Source organism: Grus americana, chromosome 6 (assembly GCF_028858705.1).
Source record: "Grus americana isolate bGruAme1 chromosome 6, bGruAme1.mat, whole genome shotgun sequence".
In the NCBI taxonomy this organism is placed as follows: domain Eukaryota; kingdom Metazoa; phylum Chordata; class Aves; order Gruiformes; family Gruidae; genus Grus; species Grus americana.
This window is the reverse complement of record NC_072857.1, coordinates 8,159,117-8,178,003: the sequence shown is the minus strand read 5'-3', so window position 1 is coordinate 8,178,003 and position 18,887 is coordinate 8,159,117. Positions and strand designations below refer to the sequence as shown.

At 36.0% G+C, this 18,887-nt stretch overlaps 1 protein-coding gene across 6 annotated transcripts in view; it reads left to right on the top strand.

Annotated features, from left to right (window-relative positions):
* The window catches only part of MGAT5 (alpha-1,6-mannosylglycoprotein 6-beta-N-acetylglucosaminyltransferase), a 133,308-nt gene that overhangs the window by 76,213 nt on the left and 38,208 nt on the right, over positions 1-18,887 (top strand). For all 6 annotated transcript variants that reach the window (XM_054829878.1, XM_054829873.1, XM_054829875.1 and 3 more), the window contains 6 exons: positions 3,738-3,809; positions 4,900-5,061; positions 6,702-6,871; positions 7,771-7,905; positions 14,115-14,248; positions 18,579-18,712. In XM_054829878.1, the coding sequence (XP_054685853.1) occupies positions 3,738-3,809; positions 4,900-5,061; positions 6,702-6,871; positions 7,771-7,905; positions 14,115-14,248; positions 18,579-18,712 (807 nt within the window). The remainder of the gene's footprint in view (positions 1-3,737; positions 3,810-4,899; positions 5,062-6,701; positions 6,872-7,770; positions 7,906-14,114; positions 14,249-18,578; positions 18,713-18,887) is intronic.

The window sequence follows — 18,887 nt, the reverse complement described above, 5'->3', positions numbered from 1 at the left end:
ACTTATCTTACATCAAAAAGTCTGAGAAAAATGGTTTAAGTTTTCCCTGGTATTTGCTGGGAAAAAGATGATTTCATGAGCATCCTGCTGCATTTCTCAATAACTATAGCACCCATCTTTGTTTTCAGAGAAGTTCTGATGGCAGTGGTTAATACTCTGAATCTGAGAAGACCAACAGGACTTGTTCAGAAATGATGAGTACAACTAGAGTTACTACCGTTGTTGGCCATATTTGAGTCACACAAGGCAACCAGGAAAATTACATAACCACTTAGGTTTCATATTTAGTTATAGGCATTGCTGTGTTCTGTATGAGAAACCCTGAAGCGATTAGCTGAAGTGGCAATACTTGGTTCTTTAAAAAACAAACAAACAAAAAACCCCATCCACCCACTTTCTAGGTCATGGGAAGTTCTCATGAAACTGTAGGTCCTGCCAAGAGCTGCAATTAGAAGTAGTTTCTAGGCTTAAAGGTGAAAGATTGCATGTTCTGGACAGGAAATGTGCTCGGTTTGAATTGAATACTGATACACTGGGCAAGAGAGGAAGGCCAAGTAATGCAAGAGCAAAGGAAAAAGCAGAAAGTGGTTGTCTTGGGAAAGGGCAACAATATGGTTATTGAAATTATTTGCAACAGAAGTAGTATGTATTCTGCACTACTGCGTAATCATTATATGGGGCTAAATAGAGCAGAAGACAAAGTACGTTTTGCTACTCATCTGGATTAATGTAAACTGATACTTTTAATTCTGATGCAAAATATTGAGTACAATTTCTTTATAAGATTTTGAAGCAGTCTTTACTGAGGCTTTGTACTACTGTAAACCTTACTTTTACATAGTGCAATGCAAAAACACAGTTAACTGGAAGCTTTTTACTTGAAATACATATAAAAACACAATTACTGTGGTTTTTGAGGAAGGCAGTGATAAAGTTAGCAGCCTGCTAGATATCTTGTATAACTAACATCAAATCAGCAGGCTTTGTAATTCTGCAGTAGAAGCCTGTCAATGCTATCATTTCCTTTTCCAATAGTTCTATAAAGGCTGTCTCTGAAGTCTTCAATTTCTTGTGTAGTTGCATAGGTTGAAACCCCTCTCCCTTTTACCAAAGTGTATGTAGGCTGTTGATCATCTGTAGCTCTCACTGAACAAGAAAGCAAGAACCTCAGATGGAGAAAATTATCTCTGTTCCCTCAGAAAACCTTGGTTTTGTTGGAAGTGCGGTATTTCTTGAGTACTAGACACCTCTAAGTACTGGTGTTATGACTTGGTAGGCTTCCCTGCTGTAGTTTTTCACTTTCTCCTTCTTTGCTCTGTAGCTACCTGATAACATCTGCTGTGATCTAGAAGTGACTTCTGGTGCGGGAGCATCAGTGTTGAGTGTTTGAGTGTTCTGCCTGCTGCCATCACTCTAATCGTATTCTGATTTTCCTCTCAGTTTCTCTTAGAACTGTGACTTATTAATTCCAGTTGATTCTTTAATTTTTCTGAAAAATTAACTCATGTTCTGACAACGGAATTTGTATTAGCATTTTGGCTGGTTTTGCTGTCAGAATGTTTCCGTCTTGGGGGCGTGTATACCTCTGATCTTTTTTGCCCAAGAATACCTGAAATTTGCTATTAAAGTAATCCTAGTTTGGCTGGTTTGTCAGTATTTTGCCTCTCCATCCCCACTTTCTCTTGAGTCAAATTTCTTCTTTCCCCTTCCCATGGTATGTCAGATTTGTTTCCTTCATCTTTGCTTTCTTGGTGCTCTTGTTAACTATTATCCTCTCATAAAACAGCTCTTAGTTTGTAAGCCATTGACTCCTAAAAATGAGCAGAATTCTTTCTTTTTTCTGTAAGAGAATGCCTATGCATTCTTCCTAGTGCCTATATCAGTCCTGAAAATAACAAAACAATTGGCATACTTTGAAGAATCTGCATTTAAAAATTCTCCAGAGAGTTAAATTGGTATTTCTGATGAAAAGAGGAATTAACTGAAAATATCAATAAGGCAGAATGAGTGCTAGACCTACTGCGTACACTGATATTACTTTGTGTCTACTTCTTAAGTGTTTATTTGTGATTAGAATTACTGTAATTTAATTTAGATTAGAGGGAATATTTCTAAAAGCACAAAAGCCCTATATTTGTTTTTCAGTCAGTGAGGCAAGCTGCTAACTGTCCTTGGCAGCTCTGAAAAATCTTCCGTTCCTTTAGGATGCCTGATGGTGCAATGTGAAATACATGAAGGCAGAAAAGAGGCATGTACAGTAGTCCTTGAAATGTAATATCTTAATATAGATCAGTTTCAATGCTAGAAATAATTAAAAATTATTTGTACTACTTAAAAAAAAAAAAAGATATTGGGACTGTGCACTATTTGTAATATGGAGCTTGCAACTCTCTTCTACGAGCGATTCCACAACTTCCACTCATAAAAGTTAGGGTTCTTAATTGCTACAATTTCTGGTATGTTTCTAGAGTTGGAGACCAGTAAGAATCAGATGTTTTCAAATGAAGTTGACTGCTTTCAAATGTTGTATTAAATATGTTGAGTAGATTAGGTCATAGCATTCAAATTAATGTTTCTATATAATTTGTCTGAGGAACCAAAGCTTGATACATGTCTTCTCTTTAATGAGGTTATGGTGTCTATTAATTTATTTTCATGGGATTGATCTTCTAGGCAATCATTTGGTATGATCTTAAGCTTTTAATCTCTAATGCTTCAGGCTTACTGCACCATGATTGAGCTAAAATTGTGTTTTGACAGGTCTATGACTGGAGGAACCAGGAGAGCAACTCTGACTTCTAATTCTTTGGGAGTTGTGAACTTAATCAGTAGTGATGGGGTATCTTAGCATTTCTCCCTTTGCACAGTACAATTTTTGCATTTCTCCCTTTGCACAGTACAGTTATGTTTCTGTTTTCATGGGTTTACCTCCAACAGTGAAATTCCTTCTTCCTCAAAGTGAATGGTCTAATTTCTTAAGGCACATGAATAATAAAGATTCTACAGGACAAGGAGGATCCCTAGGGAGAGCACAGGAGCTTTCAGTGACTTCCATCCATTTACTGTTTCTTCCCTAACTGCTAGCTGTTGTACTTTTTTTTTTTTTTAACAGACCATAATAGAAGTATTGCATTCACACTGATTGTGTTTCTCTAAGAATTACAGCTATTAGTACTTGTGGATATTGCTACTTACGTTATAATTATGTTACTTATACCCTTCAAATAGGATGGGTTTGGTTTTATTCTTCTTTCAACATTTTGTCTAGATTGCTACAAGGTAGGACTTTGATCCTTGGGTTTTTTCAGTCTTTACCTTTTTATAAAGATATTCTAGGGAGATGGGCAATGTTGCAAAATATGTATTTTTATTTTAAGGTTTAGAAACATAAAAAAACCTAGTGCTTTTGAAAACATTTAGGAACTGCTCAGGGAAACTGTATTTAGAGCATTTAACACTTGACCTCTACCTTGAAAGGGTTTTATCTCCTGTATTCATTATCATGAATATCTAAACGTGACTTTTGGTTGCAAATTTGCAAGGTTAAAATAGTATTGAATTGCAAAATGTCATCTTAAGCTTTTCTTGCAAAAAGCAGTTTCACCTTGCAGTGACTTACTGATCAGCCAAAGACTTATTTAAGCCATAGAAAGGTATAATATAAAGGCAGTGAGAGACTTTGGTAGACCAGCTGAAAGTAGAATAGAATGATTTCTTTTCATGTGATTGTTTTACAGGTTGAAAATTGGTGTCCTCGTTTACCTTGGAGAGCAAAAAATCCTAATGAAGAAACTGATCAAAAAACAGTGGTAAGGACAATGTTAAAACATAAGAAATAATTCAGTAATTGTGATTCATGCAAAAGATTCTGGAATCCTGTGCCACATAAATGCTGATAAGACTAGACCTTACCATTTTTATTCCTCAGCTCCTCAAAACTGAAGGGAAACGTCCTTGACTGTATATATGTAGCTCATCATGTATTTTCTCCAGGCATTGTATCACGCTGCAGTCTTGGTGGTGATTTCCATTAAAAACATGTCTGTGTTTAGATTTTTGAAATATTGTACACAGATACTGAAGAAAAATTACAAATCCATAGGCCGTACACTAGTGTTAAGTGACCGTATATGAAACTGTCCATTTTTATTGTCCCATAGATCTCGATAAAAATACCTTAATGGAAGAGGCTTATATACATTTCAGTTTTGTAGCAACATTTTGATTACTCCTAATTTTTTTCCTTTAAAAGCTCTACAGCATGCAGAGTTGTTTCTAAATTATTGTAGCCTAATTATGTAGCACTTAGGTATTTTAAGATAATTGCTGGGCTGTATATGAACATTGCTTACATAACTTAGATATAGACTGTCTCATCTTGTAAAACCAATTGTTCTTAGATTAGTCTAGCTTTAAAATTAATATTTCCTTTAAAATTTATGTTCTAATAATGTTTCTTCCTTCATGGTATAATAGGAGACTTCCTTGTATTTGGAATATTCATGATATACATGAATCTTCAGCATATTGTTCTGATTTTATATTGTGTTTTAGAGATACTTTAACCTCATTTTGAAGCACATGAACAAAACCAAATCTTATATTGCAGAAATAAATACATTGTGAAACACTGCAAATGTATTCTGGGGCTACCAAATACTACCAATAAAAAAATAACAGTAATTTATGTGGCTTAGAAATGTCTGTTTAAAGATATCTTAAATATTTGAACTAAAATCTCAACTTGACTTTAGTGTTAGCAGTGTATTTTTTTTATTTTTTTTTTAAATGAGGAATGTAAAGCAGAGTTCTAATTTGAGATTTTTTTTCACTTCTGGGAAGTACATTATTTGAAGATTAAGTAATGTTTTGGGGTTTTTTTTAATGCTTTAATTGAAGGCTGAAATTCGCGTCGACTTTGATAATCTCTACAAAATGATGTCAAGACATGAGGAATTCAGGTGGATGATGTTACGCATCAGACGAATGGCTGATACCTGGATTGAAGCAATTAAATCACTTGCAGAAAAACAAAATTTGGAGAAGAGAAAACGAAAAAAGGTAAATGAAAACATTTTTCATTCCTGCCACTTGCAGACATATGGACTCTTTTAAGCTTCTTGGTCCAGGGGTAACTTAAGAGTGGAAATACCAAATATGCCTAAAAGGCTCATGTTGTGCCTCTTTTCAAGAAGTATTTTGCTGTTTGAAACTACTGTTACACAAATAGTTTTACATCATTTCCATGACTCAATCTTTAAGTAAGTTTTCTAACCTCCTTCCTTTTGGATAAAATAGAGACTATGTAGAAGTTTCTAAAGGGAGAAACTGTGAATTTACTGCAAGCTGATGACACTGGAGTGTTTTATGCAGTCATAGAAAACAACAATTGTACATATTCTTTGTCCAAAATTGAGACTCTACATATCTGGTTTGGATTTGAGTAGATTTAAAGTTGACAACTTTGGATCGGATCAGTTTAGACCTCCTGTAATGAGCTCAATTTAAAAAGCATGAGATTCTTGAAGTGAAAAGTTCTATTTTATTTGACTTAATTTACTTTTTTTAATTACCTCAACTAGTTAAGATAAAGCTGAAAGTTGTAAACACAACAACGGGTTTCTCTTCCCACCTTGTTCATAATGCAGCCAGTCCTGAGTGACAGCAGGCTGTGCAGTCATGTTTCTACCTTCTCCTAAGCCTGGCTGGCTGCAGCTCAGCTCCTTGCTTGAGATTCTCAGGCCTCACATGAGATCTAGGCTCCATATTGCAGCTTTAATTTTGACACGTACTACAGTCTTTGAGTAGGCTCACCCTCTGTCAAGGAGCCCTCCAGCCTGTTTTATTAAAGAAATATAACATCAGGGAATATATAAACTCAAGAATAACCAGAAGCAGTATTGTCTTGCACAGGCAGCTTTGATAGGATGCTCTAGTGCTTATTCTTTGCTTTTAAAAGTCCTTTGAGGTTGCTCTGTGATTTCATTTTAATATGTCAACTTCAGTTCTGGGAGCTGCAAGACATTCGAACAAAATGGTTTTGAATGTTGGCTCTTTTTATAAAGAGGGAGGGAAAAGGGTTTTGGTGTTTGGGAGTTCTTATGCTTGGCACTATATGCACCCACACTCAAATAACAGTCCAGGTATGTAGCGAAGTGTTTGGAACTTAACTTCTGTGCTTTGTTAGAAAGGCAGACACAAATTTCAAGGAACTACAGAGAAAAATCTCCTCCAGTGGCAATGGAGACTAGAGGTTTGGAAAGTATCCTGTTACTCTTATGCAGTCTTTCAGAGTTCTTAACGGCTTCTTCACAACAGGATATCCTTCCTTAACTATACTGTCTTGCATAAGCAAGTGTATCCTACTTGAGAATATAAGTCGTTTGTCAATCAAAAGAAGCTAATGTGAGCCACAACTTTCTGTGTAGAATTGCAGATTATTTTGTGAATAACACCAGTTTTGGAGGTCTGTTTAATTACTGATCTGGTGGCAGATAATAGCGCAAAACAATGCGGTAACATAATTACTGTTCTAGAGATCCATTATAAAATTAAATTATTCGGGTGGCAGTATGGGATTTTTTGGGGTTTTTTTTTTTGGCCATAGTTGGAATTTAATAGAAAGAAAAAAAAAATGCTGTGATGCATAATAGTTGCATGCTTAATGTCTAATAATTCTAACACATGACTTTCCTTTCTAGATTCTTGTTCATCTAGGACTTTTAACAAAAGAATCTGGATTCAAGATTGCAGAAAATGCGTTTAGTGGTGGCCCACTTGGTGAATTAGTCCAGTGGAGTGATTTAATTACATCTCTCTACTTACTGGGCCATGACATCAGGATTTCAGCTTCACTGGCAGAGCTCAAGGAGTAAGGAGATTACTTTCACATTTGAAACTGGAATGCAAAAAAAAAGAATTGTAAACTCTTGACGCTTCTATTAACACTATATAATTTCTTGAAGCTTAAAATGAAAGTGATAATTCACTAAACAGACGATAAGATTATTTTCATGAGCTAAGTATATGTGCTATGAAAAGGATAATGTGTTTTCATTGTAGCTTCAGGCTCCTGAGACTTCATAAATGAACGTTGTAAAATTCAAACTAAGCAGCTTATTCTTTAACATTCCAGGTGCTTTAACCAGCTGCAATAGGAAAAGTTACAGACTAGCCTAGTTCTGTGTCATCCTCTTCAGTTTCTGCTATTCTTCACTCAGTATCTGATTTTAAAATGAAGGTTTAAATCCTTTAAACACATTACTTTTGATGCAGTTAATTGCTTATGTTAGGTCAAATTGCTACCTCACTCATCTTTGTCTTGCTTTGCATACTGGTTCAGCATTAGGCATAAACTGTCTGTTTTAAGCTTGAGCACATACACTTTTTCTGTAGCTTTCATTTTTTTTGTAACAAACATGACACTGTCATTTTATACAGAGCTCTTACACTGTAAAGCTGTCAATAGAAGCCAGAAATTGTTTCAAATAATTTCAAAGCATGCTATTTTTAAACATTCCAACCATAGTATTCTCTTTTAAACTGTATGATGTTTTTAGTGAAAATTAGCACTTTACTCATGTATAAACAGTTCTTTAATAAATGCTGAGCATCTTTAGCATTTCAATGTTCTTACATGGTTCCTGTTTTGGAAAAGATAAGAGTAAGGCTTTTTTGGACAGGAGAATTATTGGTATAAACAGTATTACAGCATCTATTCAAGGTATTTGGATAGTAATACCTTTCCATATTCCTTCTTTCTTTGTTTAGGATTATGAAGAAGGTTGTAGGTAACAGATCTGGTTGCCCTACCCAAGGGGATAAAGTTGTAGAACTCATTTACATTGATATTGTGGGACTCACTCAGTTTAAGAAAACCCTTGGTCCATCATGGGTACATTACCAGTAAGTATAACACTTATTTGACCTCTTAAGTGCTGTGTTAAAGCGCTTTTGTTGCATAACATGTCAAAATACTGAGATGAGCACATCTATGTGAATTTGAATTCATTTAAAAGTAAAAATGTGGTTCTCTGTTGTCTTTCACTCTTAGAAATAACGGGGCTATTAGCTGTTTGTTGCATACCATCTTTATCCCCCCCCAGCAAGTTTGGGATTCGTGGATTCAAACATTTTTAATCTTAATGAATTATATTATCTTGTTGAGTCATCACGTTTGCCTTTCTTTCCCTCCCTTCTTTACACACCCACCCCACCCCTTTTGTTCTGTAAAACAAAAGATGAGAGACTATTGGATTTTGCTGTTTACAACAACAAAAAGCCTTTGGAATATGAAAGGCATGTTTCCCTTGTCAGTGTTTGTAGCCATACTGGATTGATGATTGTGGAGACTTATCTATTATAATCGTATTGCCCAACAACCGCAATGCAATTTTTTTCTGTTCCGTCCCTTAAGATGTTGGGAGAAGAGTTGTCTTCAGGGGTAGGTCTAAAGAATAAACCTGCTGGTAACGGCAATTGTTGCTTCTGTAATCTATAAACATCTTTTCATTAGAAATGGAAGATGGCAGTCACAAGAAATTGCTTTGTACAGCCTTCTTAGTGTCTGCAGTTTTAGAACCACATTTCTTCTTGCCAATAACTTTAAATCAGCAAGCCTCCCATGTATTATACGAGTACATATCAGCATGAAATAAAACCAAATCTAAATTACTGACTTTGATTTTTCTATACCTAATCAAATTAGCTGTGTTTCATGATCCATAAAGTTCAGTAAATCCTACTTGAAGGAAGGTATTGAAAGGTGTTCACTGCAGGCAGAAAAATTATTTTCTCTCTACCTCAGGATTTTCTAGAACATTGGATCTTTTCAGCGTAATTTTAAATGAGAGTACTGTGATCAATGTTGCAGATTAGATTAGTCTTAATCTCTTTTTTGAAGCAGAGGAATAAATGGATATTCTGGGTTTTAGGAGTCTGCTAATAAAGATAATCCCATTTTCCACTGAGCTACAGTTGGTTGTCTGTCTGCCAGATACAATTTTCACCGGAAGATCACATACGGTATTGTGGTCAGGATGTAAAACCATACTTATAAATTTAAAATGTTTCTTCCCTTTTGCTTTCAATTTCCTATTTGATATATTCTGTTACGAAGTTATGGAAATGCAGCAGGACATGGAGATTATTAGACTCACTCTTCAATTTTTCTTGCTTATTTCATGAATCATTAAATCTTAAATTGTCAATCGGTTTTTGATTGATTCCTAATTTATGGTAATGACTGACTTTTTCTGGTTTAGGAGAGTAGAATTAAATTTAACTCTAAATAAATACCTTAGGGTAGTGTAGGAGTTTTTGTTAGGCTTTTGAAGAAGAAAAAACTTACTTAATGCCTGTTTTCTTCAACATATCTAGTCCATGCCCTTGCTGCAAAGTAGATCGGATGTATTTGTTGTTCTTGAAAGATTTTTGTCTAATCTTTTACTGAAGACTCCAAAAGATAACCTCAGCTATTGTTTTATAGTGTTAAGCTTTTCTTTAAAGTGTTTTTCTTGGTTTGATTTCTCGCAAATTGCCTGTTACTGATTATTCTATTATGGTTCTGGGGAATAAATTACTTCCTTATCTTCTCTGCCAGCCTCTAGAACATCTTATATACTGATTTTCCTTCAATTTGCTTTTCTTCAAAATAAATTCAGGAGTTTGAATCTTTCCTTATAATTCAGGTCTTGTAGGCCTTTCATCAAACTTGTTGCATTTGTTGGGAATCTCGCTAATTGCTTGATACTGTTCCTCAAGTTCAGTGTACAAAATGGGGTCCAGAGTCTAGCAGAGACTACCAGAATTGATTAGAGCAGGAGAATTAATTCATAGCTTCATGCAAGCTATCTCCGATTTGAGGATCTTCTTGCAATCACATTTTTTCTCTCACCACCATGAATTACCTCATAAATTTTGTCATTAAATTTTTTTTAAGTTAAAACTGGTAAGTCTATTGTAAGAGCATAATTATATGTCTTTGTTTAATTCTCTCCAGTAAAAGAAACATTATCACAAATAAAACTGCCTTATAGCCTTTGTTCTTTACAAACTTGGCTTTCTTGCTCAGTTGTATTTAATGTTAGTAGTAATTCTTTGTCTTGAAAGAAGTGTTTTGCTTAATGCCATACTGCATTTCAGCAGACGTGCTGGTCAGCTCAGTCTGGTTTATGTAGACCAGACTCAAATACAAATAAATTACAACTTGTTTACTCACTTCAGATTGGAATAGAGTGGTAGAACACACCCATGCTTTCAGAACAGTCTCTTGATAAGAGTGCCACTTATGATTTTTGTGAGTCAGCTTGAGCCCTGAGGAAATTTTTGGTAATTGCAAATCAGGTTTCTAGAACTGTGAGCTCAAAAGAATGACCCTGCTGCTCTGAGAAGTGTGTGTTTCTGAACAACTGAAATACCATTTTGTACATCTGAGATCTGTGGCACCAGCAACTCTTGGTAGGATGTGCTTTATCTGTGGTATAATTGGTGCTGTAAATAGCATGAATATAGCAAAACAGATCTCATTTTTGAGCGCCCCTTATTTTCAAGCAGAAGAATGTCTGGACTTGCTGTATTTTTCAGTTGTGAAGTCTGGATATTTGAATGCAGTTTATGCACAATGAAGCAACATAAAAATTAGTAGCTTAATATAGTTTGAGGAGTGCAGCTCATTGCCTTTCTTAGCACCTGCATCCTCCATACAGCACATAAGAATCTGGTATTTTTTCATTTTTCTACAGTCTCTCTGTAGCAATGAGTCATTCCCATATGCCAAAAATCCAACCGGCTTTATTCTTGAAATAAATTAACATGACAGCTATCCTGAAAAATGAGCAACATTCCTGCTTCTTACATGTTCTCTAGAACACATCTGTTCTAGGAGGGTTATTTTCTGACTAAGTTTTTACATTTTAAATGCAAGTACTGAGTGGTCTGAAAGTTAATGTGTGTGTCTACAAGGATTTCTGTAGGCAGGTATGAGCTGCTCATGATCTGAGCTGGCTGGACATAAACCAAAACAGTCTGGAGTTGGGTATCTGTGCTGGCAGGTTGCTGTGTCTGAGGTCAGTGCCCCTACAGAGTTTCCAAACCAGAACCAGTTGGGTTTTGACCAGCTTATTCCCAGGAAGATGTCTGCAGCCACTGGCATATATGTACAATTTATTTAGCAGTTTATGCTGGCATAAGCAGTAGTTGCTGACAGCAATGGGTGCTGCTGGACAGCATTGCTTGTTTAAACAAAGATGAAGTATATGTAAGTATATTATAACCTCAGGTGGGAGTAGGATATGAAAAAATGTGTATAAATTCTTTTACTAGGAGAGCCCAGCTAAGATTGTGCTTACGCCCAATAATTATGGAAAAATGCTCACTTTAAAAATGGTGATAGTCCTGGGTTACTTTTGTCTGAGCCCAAAAATTGTCACTTCTAATATGCTAGAAGAAAGAAGACTTTAATATGGATGTTTCTATAAGCAGTTTGCTACCCACCAATCTTCTTTTTAATTAGTCAATGAATAGACTAATCAGTCTGACACCAATTCTAAGGCATGCTGTAATTCTCTGCAACTTCACTGCTAAAGCTAGGTGATATTTTAGGAAGGAAGGGGGAATGGAGTGAAAAACTGAAGTTAAAATTACACTAAATTAACATTTTTATTTAAACTATATCCCTGATTTAAAAAAAAACAAACCTGTTTTGCCATTTTCAACATCAATCAATTCACTTTAGAAATGCTAAAACGTTGTATGCAAAATTAAATTTTTCATTTTAAAGTGGTTCAATTGAAAGAGGTTTAAACCACTAAGTGAAACAAATGGAGAATATCAGTTCAGCATAACTAGCATTAATTACATTCATTTCTAAATTTTAAATCTTTACCAATTCTTTTCTGCTACATTTCAGGGATTAGGTTCACCACTTGAACCTTTGATCTCTCATACCATTTCTGCACACACTTGCACTTTCTCCTGTGATCCTTTTCTCTTTTCCAACTTACTTTATGCCTGAATCATATGATTATTGTTTTGTTTTCCTTGCTTCCCAGTTTAGCTTAGTTTCCATAGCATCACGTTTCCTGTCGTGCTTCAGAGACCCTGTGTGTATTTGGCATAGTGACACATCTCCCTGTGTAGAGTTAGTGCTACGTACCTTACATCTCAATACAGGAAAAAGAGAGGAAACAAAGCATTGAGATGATCACATGTGACATAGTGGTCCTTACATATATAATTTGACAAACTCTAGTAATGTTGCAGTTTTTCAGTAGCTTTCACCCATTTTTCATTCCCTGTACTCAAGTACCTGGTCAAAAGCTGTATGTTTGATAAGAAATTTGTTTTAAGGCCTGCCAAGAAATAAAAGGGCTTTTATTACCAAATGATTCATCAGTGCAGAAGTTGTTTTGGTCCTGCTGGAGTATTTTGTATTATGCAGAGATAATTGCCACTGTTGTAAAATATTTTCATTGAGAACAGTTGACATGAAACACTGCACAGAAACTGATCGGTCAGCTTTGTTGTTTGGTGAATCATAATGTGTTGTATATTTTTACTTTCTTTTTGCTTAAGAGCTCTGTGAAGATACAAAAAAAAAAGTAAATTTGCTCTATTTGTACTTTCAAGTACAAAGGTGGCATTTCGTACGAGAATTTAAAAGCTGCTGGTTTTTTCTGTTTCTCAATTCAGTGAATACTTTAGAGAAAGGAGCAACAAATAAGAAATATATAAATGTATTTTTGGGACAAAATGCTTTCATCTCTTAAAGCTGAAAAATGGTTGTAGCCAAGTTCTTTCACCTTTTGGGGGCAAAGTTCTTTCAGATTTTAAATCCCAAATCTTGATGTTTTACTGAACAGAATGTATGTGGAATTGGGGCACAGGAAATGTTGAAGACTGAACAATATAGCTATTTTTAATAGGAACTGTTGCAGCTACCTGCCTTCTCTGCCACCTGAGAAGTTGTGTTTCTTCCTTAGCATGTACAAGCCCAGTGATACAAGGTGCAGTGATAAAAATTCATGTCTTTATAACACGGTGGCAGGTGATGTAGGAACACATCCTATATAAGTCTTTTCTGAACATTTTGTTTGTGGAGGGCTGAAGAATGGTAGCGTCAGCAGCTTTGGAGCTATATAATCCAGTTCTTTTGCAGTGGAGCCAATGGTCAGTATGATGCCCATAAAGTTCCTGTCCAAGCCATATCAAAGGTTTGGCGGGCTGCGTTTTGGAAACATAACTTCGGGAATCTGTATGCTAGAATGTGTGGCCTCTTATTCATACTGAGACTTTTTCTGCCTTGCATGTACTATGGGCTCTTTTTTTGAAAGGACCTGCTTGTAAATGAAGTAAATTTTTTTCAAGGAATTATTAGGACTTTAAATAAAGGACTGAGTGTGTATCTTTCATCCCAGACACTTTTTAATCCCATGCCAAGGTTTCTCTCAGTTGTAGAGTGGTTGTTGCAGATATTTGACTTCTATATTGTTTCTTCAGAAGTCTGTGACAAAATGTTTCAAAATAAAACAAATAAATGGCCTGACTGCAAACATTCAGCAAATTAAACTGTCTTCAGTGCTTCTCCAGTAAGTGTAGTTGACCTGAAAGTCAGAACCTGGAGACTAAATACAATTATCTGAAGACAAAGTGCTATTCTGCTCTGATCTTCTTGGTATGCGGCCCTTGGTTGTTGCATTGGTTTTGTAGTAATGGGTGAAAACATTAGAAAATAGATGAAGAATCCTCTGTTTTTCTGCCTAAATTCTACTTCAGAGCCCCAGGAATGTAGGTGACCAAAGTAGAATTTCCATAAGCTCTACTTGGATGTTAAAGCATAACTTCATTCTGTAAGAAGACAGACACCCAAACTAAGTGCCAGAGTTTCTATTTGAATGTCTGATATGTCCTTGAATTTCTTGATTGTAATGTCTTTGTGAATGTAATATTAACAGAAATGTTTGTAATTAAAATGTACCTTCATTTTATAAATCATCCACATTGCAAACAAAACCAAAACACATCTTCTTAATTATCATAACTACATATATATATACACATGCTTATCTCTACATATGTATGTGTACCTACAGTAATTTTTATTTTTTTTCTTTTAGGTGTATGCTAAGAGTTCTGGATTCCTTTGGAACTGAACCAGAGTTTAACCATGCCCATTATGCCCAGTCTAAAGGCCACAAGACACCATGGGGAAAGTGGAACCTTAATCCACAGCAGTTTTATACAATGTTCCGTAAGTATCCCTGTGATTCTAAATAAGTTGGAGCTTGTAGAGTTTGGCTTGGAGGATTTGCTTCGGAGTTGTAGACTTTTGTACTGAGATGCTGGAGCGTGTCCAAAGAAGAGCAGCGAAGCTGGTGAAGGGTCTAGAGCACAAGTCCTGTGAGAAGCAGCTGAGGGAACTGGGGTGGTTTAGTCTGGAGAAAAGGAGGCTGAGGGGAGACCTTATCACTCTCTACAACTGCCTGAAAGGTGGTTGTAGTGAGATGGGTGTTGGTCTCTTCTCCCAAGTAACAAGTGATAGGACAACAAGAAGCAGCCCCAAATTGTGCCAGCGGAGGTTTAGATTGGATATTTGGAAAAATTTCTTCACCAAAAGGATTATCAAGCATTGGAACAGGCTGCCCAGGGAAGTGGTTGAGTCACCATCCCTGGAGGTATTTAAAAGATGCGTAGATGTGGTGCTTAGGGACATGGGTTAGTGGTGGACTTGGCAGTGCTAGGTTAACAGTTAGACTCACTGGTCTTAAAGGTCTTTTCCAATCTAAACTATTCTATGATTCTATGAAAGGCAAGTTCATGGTTTAATAAAATGCAGCTGCTAAACGGGGAGAATTGTGTCAATAAGCATCTGTAGACTTTGCAAAAGCTCTATCATGCTTTCATACAGTGAGCAGAAGATAACAGTATAAACGTGATATAAATAATGGTAGGAAACTTTATTCTCAGCGTACCTGTGGAAAGAGCTGATTGGCCTTTCCTTCAAGTGTCAGTCAGTTTGGTTTTGTTAGTTTTGCTGTCTGAAATCCTGCTGTGCAGTGATAGGATTTTGAGGAACTTGCTAGATTGCATTGTTATAAACCACACTCTTGCATTTCATCATGTTAAACTGAAGTTTGCAACTATGTTGTTGTATTTCTGCTTTTTTCCCCACAACAATTGAGCTGCACAATTCCTTTGCTGTTTCTTTGTGTTCAAGATTAATAAACTAACACTCAGCAAAATTAACGGGGTTTGTCTCTACTTTTTTGTGGATTTCTCAAAATTTTAACCTAGCTTGTTTTCTTATTGTGAGCATTCATCCTGAGATGAACTGATTCACATTTATTTGCCAGCAGTGTACAAAGCTATTGAAAAACAAGTAGTAGATTTCAGCACTGCTGTAGATACTTGAAGCATCGTTAAATAGCTTTAAAAAACCCTGAAAAAGAAACAAACACACACAAAAAAAATTCTCTATAAATTGAGTCAGATTAAATTATTTCAGTGACCTGCTCCAGCCCTAATCTTTGACTGTAGGGCAAAAGGTTCTAGAATCAAAGTATCTTTCTCTTGCATTGTAGTAGTAGTTTATCTCTGAAAGGTGCAGAAAGATTCACTACTGCCAGCGAGTTTGAGGGTTAGTGAGGCTTAGGAAAGAGGAAAGTGCATGCTGTTGTATGCAGCAACTTCTCAGTCCAAGTCTGTAAGAAACACTTGGTAGTGACCAGCCTGACCTCCAAAGTTTGGCGGTGGTCCCCATCTGAGACTAAGGCCAGGGCATGCACTGTTCTTTCTCATCAGACTTCATAGTCAAGTCTTTCAAACTTTTCTGCTTTTCATAGCAGAATTATACATGCTGCTGTCTGGCTGACATGCTTTTGATTTCAGTTGCCCTGTAAAATTCTTGAGAGAGGCATATTTTGTCTGTCAACATTTGCTGTGCAAATTTTTCCAGAGAAATATAAGTGAAGGTTGTTCGAAAGATAAAAGACTGCATTCACAGTTGTTTCGAAGCAAGTAACAAAATGCATGGCGGGGAAATGTAACTTGGAAGTGGTTGCAGAGTTTGTGTTTTAGTAAGCAGATCTTGTTCCATATCCACCTGGTTTGCTAATATTTATTGGTTTATGTCCTAAACGGAAAAGGAGCTGAAAGCTCCATCATGCTGTATTTAAGTAGTCCAGCTCTAGGGAAATTTGTGTGTGAGGTCCTGTTCAAGATAGCACCAAGGGTGATGATGCACTTGAGGAAAATAGTTGCATGAATACTTGTGGTACAGCTGCATGCTGTGTGTCTGCACTCCTCAATCCCACTCCATGAAATGCAGGAGAAAGTAAATCTTCTCTGTAGAGATGATCTCTGTTGTGGCAGTATAGACTACTGTTGCAGTCTCTTGTTCAGAGCGAATAACTTCATAAGGAATTTGCAGAAGAGTATGACTATTGGAATTTCAATAAATAACCATTTCCAATTTTTAATACTGGAAATGAGTGTGGGTTTTCCTTTGCAGGAATAGTGGTAAATAAATTGCAAGCAAATTCATTCTGAAACATGAGTGATTCCAGTGCTGCAGATTATTCAAGGATTTTGCTTCTTTTTGTACTAGGTGCAGAAGAGTCAGTGTGTTTTGCAATATTTAAAGTTTACTTTTGTTTTTTGTTCTCTGCTGCAGAGATAGCACCATCTTTATGGGGTTGTGGTTAAAAGTGCATGTTATGCATCACTAAAGATTTTATGACAGATTGGAACCCTGGATAGCTTCCCAAGATCCCCAGACTCTATTATGTTTTGAGAACTCTGATTATAAGAGCAGAAAATTATTAGTGAGCAATGAGCAAGCCATATTCAAACTTGTGGCACATTACTAAATGCTTGACTGTTCTCTGAGCTTTCCAGAAGCATAAGGGTTTTTTTTTTTTTCGCTTTTTGTTTTTTATTTAAATTCTTTTATGCAAAATAACAGCACTGGTGCTTTTAAAACTGCATGATCTTGCTTAAAAGTCCATCTCAGTGCTTCCTGTCAGTGCTGTTTGAGGCACTGAATTCCACCAGTTCTAAGTGCTAACTTTAACAAAGGTTTATTTTTCTTTTGAGTGTGTACTGCCTTGCCTCTCCTTTGAATGCAGTCTCTCATCCAAAAATATGAAAGGATGGAAAAATGCCCCTTCTCAGGCATATTTGCAACGTGCCATTTGCTATGCTAAATTCTAAAAAGTCCTTGGGTCCAAGTAAGTGCCTAGCTGTTGCTGAGGCATTTTTTGTGAAAAAGAGTAATTGTCATTTGAAAGACTAAATGTAATGGCAGAGGGAAGTGTACGCTGTGTATGGTTTCTCTGTTCTACTGCATTATCCAGTTGGCTGATTTTCAGCAATTAAAAAGCAAAACCTCATAATTGCAATAGAATTTTTTTTTTTTTTTTTTTTTTAGAACTCATAGGTTTAGCATTGCATGTATTATAAGTGCTTGGGGTGTTGTCTTTGGGGTTTGGTTTTGGTTTGGTTTTTAACTTTGCAAAGTGTGCTTAGTAAGAATTTGTCAACTTGTCTGCCAAAATTTAAAAGGGAGGAGATCCTAGTGTTTATTGGAGCCTATTTCAATGTAAACTTGTGAGCCTATGACGCTTTTCAGATAGATGCAAAAATCTCACATGTTGAAGTAATTTTTCTATAGTAGGGATGGATTTTTACCTGGAGCCTTGAATGTTGGAGTCCATTCCTGGAATTAAACACCCTGTCTAAGAAAAAAAAAAAAAATCACACAAAACAAAGCAAACAACAAAACCCAGAACAAAATCCCCCTTAGTTTTAATGAGCCTATAGGTCTGTGTCTTTATAGGAGGAGAACAGTGGCTAGTATTGCTGGATGTCACTGCTGGAAAAAGACCAATCGAGGCTAAAAATAATACAGAAAATTAAATCCTTTGCATGCACTTTATTTGTCTGGACAGTGAATGAACACAATTTTTCTAGCTTCAGTCGTCACCTTTCAATATTTTATGATAGATATATCTGAGTGAATTAGGCAGTGAAATTTGTATTCTGATTGGCATAGTGTGACTTTGTGGGCTAGTAATTAGTGTGGATGCATAATATGCAGTGAGTTGGATGGTTGGTGTTAGCTCTTCCGATATAGGAGGTGAACCCAACACATTTACTAAAGTTTATTTATGACATTGAGCAACACATAGCTTTGTCAACAAGCATAAATCCAGGGTTTTTTGAAATTATTGGTATTGCATCTCTGTCAAGCTGGATTTCTTCTGGTTCTCTTATCTTTAATAGTAAAATAAAGCTCAGCACACAAAAAATTATTTTCATTGGCCTCAGTCCAGCTACAGAATTTTTATTGCCAGAAACAAGCCAGAAAAAACCTGCTTACTTCAGTAGGCATATGCAGCATGACTTAAAATTAATAAGAACTATTCTTGATAATAAAGCAAGTAAATGTATCTCAGTATGAATGTGAAGGAAGTGATCTGTTGAATAGTATGTTCCTTATACCAACTTTTCTGACAACATTCACGCTTTTGTAACATTAACTGTTACTTCAAAAGGTTTTGAATGTGCTCTGTTTCTTACAGCTCACACTCCGGATAACAGCTTCCTTGGATTTGTGGTGGAGCAGCATCTGAATTCCAGTGACATTAAACACATTAATGACATCAAAAGGCAGAATCAATCTCTCGTTTATGGCAAAGTAGATAACTTCTGGAAGGTGAGTTTTCTATACTCATATACATGAGCAAATTTATTTTGATCAATATAAAGCATAACTCTAAATTTAGAAAGTATCCCTTCTCTCTAGATATATTAAGTTCTTTTTCTGAAAACAAACATATTTAAATAATTAAATTGAACATTTTGAAGTCTTTCTGATGAGGAAGCTCCTG